At 38.0% G+C, this 6000-nt stretch overlaps 1 protein-coding gene across 2 annotated transcripts in view; it reads right to left on the bottom strand.

The window, feature by feature from the left end:
• Window positions 1-916: 916 nt before the first annotated feature.
• Window positions 917-6000, bottom strand: part of DNAJC15 (DnaJ heat shock protein family (Hsp40) member C15) — a 72656-nt gene continuing 67572 nt past the window's right edge. Inside the window, exon 7 of one of the 2 annotated variants that reach the window (XM_040991360.1) lies at window positions 917-1653. In XM_040991360.1, coding sequence (XP_040847294.1) covers window positions 1583-1653 — 71 coding nt within the window. In that variant the 3' untranslated portion in view covers window positions 917-1582. The remainder of the gene's footprint in view (window positions 1654-6000) is intronic. The other variant, XM_040991359.1, reaches the window with a different exon arrangement.

The raw sequence follows: 6000 nt of genomic DNA, 5'->3' as shown, positions 1-6000 counted from the left end.
GGGTAGAAAGAAATGTCCCCCAAAATTCATCAGTGTAGCCAGGATCTAAGAGGCTCATGTTGATGCTCTCTCCTCCTGCAACAGGGATTTCCTCTGGCCACATAGTTGTCATCTTGAGTTGATTCAGAAACATCCTTATCATTGAGAACCTATAGCTCTAACATCCCCAACATGAAAATTCAGTATGTTCTGAGCTGAGAAATACCACCACTGGAGAACTATACAATCTGAACCTTTGTTTTATGCACAATTACTATCACATGAAATTACCTTTAGATTTTATATAAGTTGTATGAATTATAAATGGATTTTATGTTTAGATTTGCATTCCATCTCAATAAGAATTGGAAATCTAAAGTACTTTGGTTCTAAGTGTCTTAGGTAGCAGATACATAATCTGTATGACTCTTCAGTAATTAACACACCAAACATTGTGAATCATCTACAATGCATGGGCAAGTGTTCCTCAAGAGCTATTTAGCCCACATGTCAATAATGCAAAGGCTGAGAATTCTTAATCTAGGAGTGTTAAAAATAATACGTATTTTGAGATGAAATAATCATTCAACTCCCATAGAATGAATCCAGCATTTCTAAGATGTCAGGAAGTAAAGGTGGCACTGTTTCTGAATTGATTTTCTCACCTCTGGAAAAGTAAAGTGATGACCAGAAACTGTACATTCCTTCCTTTTTAGGAACCACAACCAAACTAGTGGATAGCTCCATTTCTGTTAGCTCTGTTCAGAAACACGATTCACCCAGTTTTACGATCACAATCATATTACTTTCTCATAAGCCCATCTGTCACTGAAGAGTTCCCTTCCTCCCATCATGCACTCATTTTAAACTATTTTTCTTGTTTAACTTGTCTGTACCTCTTCATATTCATGGAACTCACCACCGATGTGACTAGGCATAAGATCTTTGGGTCAGGATCCATGATTGGCTCCTAGTTTTAATTCTAAGGACTCCTGGTGCATTATGCATCATGGGTGGAATAACAAATATATACAGTGCTGGAACACTGTGGTTATAGCTTCTTCCCACTCCTTTTGCTCAGAGCTCATTTTGTCCATCTTTCGTCATTTCAGTGCCTCTCCAAGCCCTTGTGCTTCTGTTACAGGGTCTTGGAGAGCAGCATTCTATTGCAAGTCCTAACAACTACTGTACAAAATACCCTTTAGTAAATTCCACCCTTTCAAATAATTATCCTATGAGGTGGCAGCAAGTATTTGCTCTCAAAAACATTTAAGTACCTGATGTAGGCAAAGTTCCAAACTTCTCTGAGGAAATAAGGGGAAATGAGGGTACAAACCTAAATAGTAAAATTTCGACTAAAAATTTCATTTGTGTTTCTGGCGGTCATTCTGTCTGCCCACTTCTGCATGTGGACTTAGAAGTGATACAACAAAAATCTTACAGGATTTTAGAGAGGTTCTTTTGAAAGGTAATAACGCTTTTTATTGCTGTGTTGCTCAATGCTGAAAGATTGTGGTCAACATCAGTATTTCAGACTGTGCAGGATATTTTTTTCCTTCAAGTATCCCCTTTTGCTTCCTTTAGTTCAACTCTTCAACATCAGTCAGTGCTTGGTGGTTGATTCTAGCAAGTCTTTTGCTTCGTTTATTTTAGTGGCTAGGTAAGGTGATCCCCCTGAGAGGAGAAAAAAAAATGGATTAACAAATGTCAATGAACTAACTGAAGTCCCCAATGTAACAGACCGATACATTTGTTTACTAAAATTTGTACTGTTGTTAGAAAAGTGGCATAAATATCCAACAGCAAAAAATAACTTGTGAGGAAAAGAGTTATAATCAGGAATAATTGAGACACTTGAACCATTTTAATGGTCAGACATTTATATTTCAAACATGTGACTAGGGAATTTTCTGGAACTTTGTTTTGTCCAGTAAGCAAAGTCAGTCTTTAATCATGTCTTCTGACTTGAATATCCATCTTTTTAAAGATAAGGATTAATTTGGGGGAGGGGAGGAGATGCACTGACTCCAATCTTATCAAGCCTTATGATTAAAAAATAAGACCAAAAAACCTCAGTCTTACTTAGTGCTAAAGTCATTTACTAATACAAATGAATGAGCAAACTGTTGCTCAAAGAGTTAAAAAAAAAAAGTAATGTTTAGAAAACAGGGAAGAATTTTCTTAAGTCAAACTATTACATATTTATATAATCCTGGATTCCTACTAACCTACAAATTCAGTCCTTTTAGAGTATTTTTTTTGCACTGAATTCTAAAACAAGAGGAAAATTAAGGTCTGTTTCAAGCACAGAATGATTAAAAACCAGAGCCTATTTGATATGTAAAAACACTAGTTCCAAACTGTCAATTAAAGCTATTTAAACATCATACCCTTTCTAACTTCTAATCCTAAAAACTGTCATTGCTCACCACTGCCTAAAAGCCACGTATGTGTTTTCATTTTGCACTCTTCCCTTAAATGCAAACCACCGACAGCAGAAGAAAACGTCCCAAGCCTACAACAATCCAAAAACCATCTAGATTGCATTCTGTAAGTAGCCTGTCTCACTCAGGCCATTTAGAGAGAGAAGCAGCAGAGGTATGGACCAACAAACATGGCGTTGTAGTAGAAAGAACAACAATTGAGGAAACTACATAGACGTTTTGCCTTTGAGGATAACATGTTTTCATATCAAGAGCTGAAGACCCACAAATGCAAGAATTACAAAGAAAGCTGTTCAAAGTTTTATGTACTTGTTAAGTCGCTTTCACAGGATTACTTCTGAAAATGTTGGAATGAGCTAATGTCAATCCTGATATAAGTAATATAAACTTTCAGGCTACCAAGGTGATGCAAACCATCTCAGATGTTCTTAAATATCAGTGATTGAACTTAATCTTGGACTGATATGCCTTCTGGATGTTTAGAGGTATCCTGGGGTTTCCCTTGACATTAGAGTTCTTGGGATGGTAGTATGGCTCTGTTTTTTAAAATCTGGGTAATGGCTACATGAATGAGATCCTTTGACTGACTTGTGTAAAGTTCTAATATGTCTACTGAACACTGATGTTACGCCACTGACATCTAGGTCAAGTTTGATGCTTTCCAGAATTCACTAATACTCAACAACCGTTATGAGCAACGTAATGATAAGTGCGGCAATATTGCTCTAAAATTTCATTTAGTTCTTCCAGCCATCCTGGACTGATTCTGTGCTTGCTTTAATTTTTGAGTTTTATTTATCTGCCCAGCACTAGCTATAGAGCTAACCTGAGTAAATCTGGGATGATTAGCAAGGCTGACTCCTGATCCTGTACTCTTTTTCACCATTCCACAATGCCTATTATTTTGTTTATAGGACTTCCTGCTCATTACACTTATCACATTACACATTTGGCTTTTGTAAAACTTTTTACTCAATTCCCTAAATCATACCAGGTTCTCTTCCTTATAGAAGATAGATGAATCACAGGATGATTTCAAAGTGTATGTCATTAGACAATAAATATTAAGGGTGACCATGACTTACATCTGTATTAGATGTGAATCAAGACATGTGCAAAGGAAGAATGAGTCACTATTCCATTATTTCCTTGCTTTACAAAGGCTGAATCATTCTTCCAGGTAAACATGAATAAAAAGTGTAGGTACTAAGTCCAACATCCTTTGAAAATAAAAGCACTCAAATCAGTAAGAGAAAGAACATACTACATATTTTAGCATGTTTCCCAGTCTAACAAAGGGCATTAATATCAATACCTGGATCTAGTATTAGTAGGCAAACACCAGCTGGTTTTCCTATTCGACTTCTCACTGGAAGTTCTAGCCAAGGCAATCTGGTTTTTAAAAATTGCAAAAAGTAAAACTATATTCGTGTCATGATCTTACACATAAAACCCTATGTAATTCATTAGAAACTATTTGAACTAAGAAATCAGATCAGCAAGATGGCAGGGTAAAAGATCAAACTGCAAGAGGAGCAGGCAATTTTGCTCGAAGTTAACATGCCTTGGTCCTACTGTAGGATGGCTTGGCTTGGTATGACTCCGGGTCCCGGGAAGTGGAGGTGATGGCTCAAGTAACCAGATTCCCAACTAAGGGAGATCTATGTGGTGTGAATGGCTCTGACTACTGCAGGCATCTGGGGAGCACACCATCTTGAGATTGGTTTGTTTGAAAAGATTAATTCTACTTGACTTAGATCTTCCCTTGGTTGGTTCATTCCCCATATGGTCAATACGGCCAGAGCTGGGCTGGTGTAAAGCCAGGAGCTTCTTCCAGGTCTCCCATTTAGGTACAGGGGCCCAAGCACTTGGATCATCCTCCGCTACTTTTCCAGGCCTTTAGGAAGGAGCTGGATTGGAAGTGGAACAGCTGGGACATTAACAAGTAGAGATTGGTCTAATATACTACCACACCAAGCCCTCAAAGATTTTTAAAAATTATATTCCTAAATGCTTGTAATGAGCAATCTAAGCATGGTGTCTTGCTCAGAGCAATTCAGATAGCCCCAACTAGAAGATTAGTTTTCATTACACCCTTTAAACTTCACTGCTTATAATTCTCCTGAGTGATAATGGTGCCCTTTTAAACACATGAAGCACATATGTTGTTTTCAAGAACTTCATGTAAACATTGACCATCCCTAAAATCTCAGGAAAGCCAGTTTTCCTGATCATCATTCATCAGCTTTATTTTTCCCTTCAAAATATATCCTGAATTAATTTACTTTTTACCTCCTTTACGATAGTCTTAATCCTAGAGAATGTTACTCATTTATATTACTACAAACTGTTCTGCTAAACTCTTTTCTTTCACTTCTGATTCTGTATTTTTTTTTTCCATAGCCACCAAAGTAGTTTTCTGAATATTCTCATAACACTTAAAGTCCAATGTTTTTACTTTGATTTGCAAGACACCCCATTATCTGGTCCTAGGATTTCTCTCCACATTTCCTACCTACCTTCCCTTTGCTTGCTATAAATCAGATAATCTTAATTCCAGAAGCATCCAGTGTGTTCTCATTTCAGGAGGTGATGTACTAGGAATAATTTCCTCATTTTTGCATGATTTACTCCCAAGTCTCTGCTCAAATATTCCCTCCTTATTGAGATGCCACAAGCAAAACTCTCGATGCCTTCCCTCTGGCTGCCCTTCTTTTTGTTGAAAGCTCTACTGTTGGAGGATTGCAGGGAAACTTCCCCATGCCAGGATAAATTTATGGCTAAAAGCAACAATGATTTTTAAATGTCTTATCATAGGATCAGATCAGCTGGGGTTAGAAGCTGCCTCACTAGAGTCCACTAGTTTTACTTGGTAGTACATCCTTTAGGCCTAGGCTCAGAAGTCACACATGTCATTTTTGCTTATATCCTGTTGGTCAAAGGGTGAGAAAATAGATCTTTAAAGAGGCCCACAAATTATTTCCTACTAGGCTATCTAACATGTTTGATTTACATGAAGTAATCAACAAATACACGCTTTATTTGCAAGGCAGAGTGGGGGTTGGGGGGTGGATGGGTGGAAGGAAATGGGACAGATACAGAAAGAGAAAGCTTTAACTGGAACTGGGCCAGGTTAAAGCCTTGAGTCAGGAACTCCCTACTGGTCTCCCACATGAGTGGCAAGGACTGTGCACTTGGATCATCCTCTTATGCCTTCCCAAACCAGCAGCAAGAAGCTGCACTGAGAGTATAGTAACCAGGACTCAAACTGGCACCCCAATAGGGGCTGATGGCGTGGCAAATAGAAGTTTACACCACAGTGCTGGCCCCAACAACTAAAAGCTGAAGAATGAATGACTATTGTTACAACTGTTTTCAGACTGCTGCTTAGTTTATCATTGTCCTTTCAAACCTGAGATCTAAGCTTAGGCATGGTGTGGTAAATAATTGCTAGCACAACAAATGAAGGACAAGCACAAACATTACGGCAACATTTAGTCCTTTAATGCAGCTTGAGACTGCATTAACTTCTTTTCGGCTGCTTTTACACTGTTAAGTCTTAGGCTTTGAGATCAAA

The sequence above is a fragment of the Ochotona curzoniae genome, unplaced genomic scaffold (genome assembly GCF_017591425.1).
Source record: "Ochotona curzoniae isolate NIBS_2020 unplaced genomic scaffold, NIBS_Ocur_1.0 contig_64, whole genome shotgun sequence".
In the NCBI taxonomy this organism is placed as follows: domain Eukaryota; kingdom Metazoa; phylum Chordata; class Mammalia; order Lagomorpha; family Ochotonidae; genus Ochotona; species Ochotona curzoniae.
Note: the sequence above shows the minus strand (reverse complement) of the source record. Positions and strands in the feature narration are given on the sequence as shown.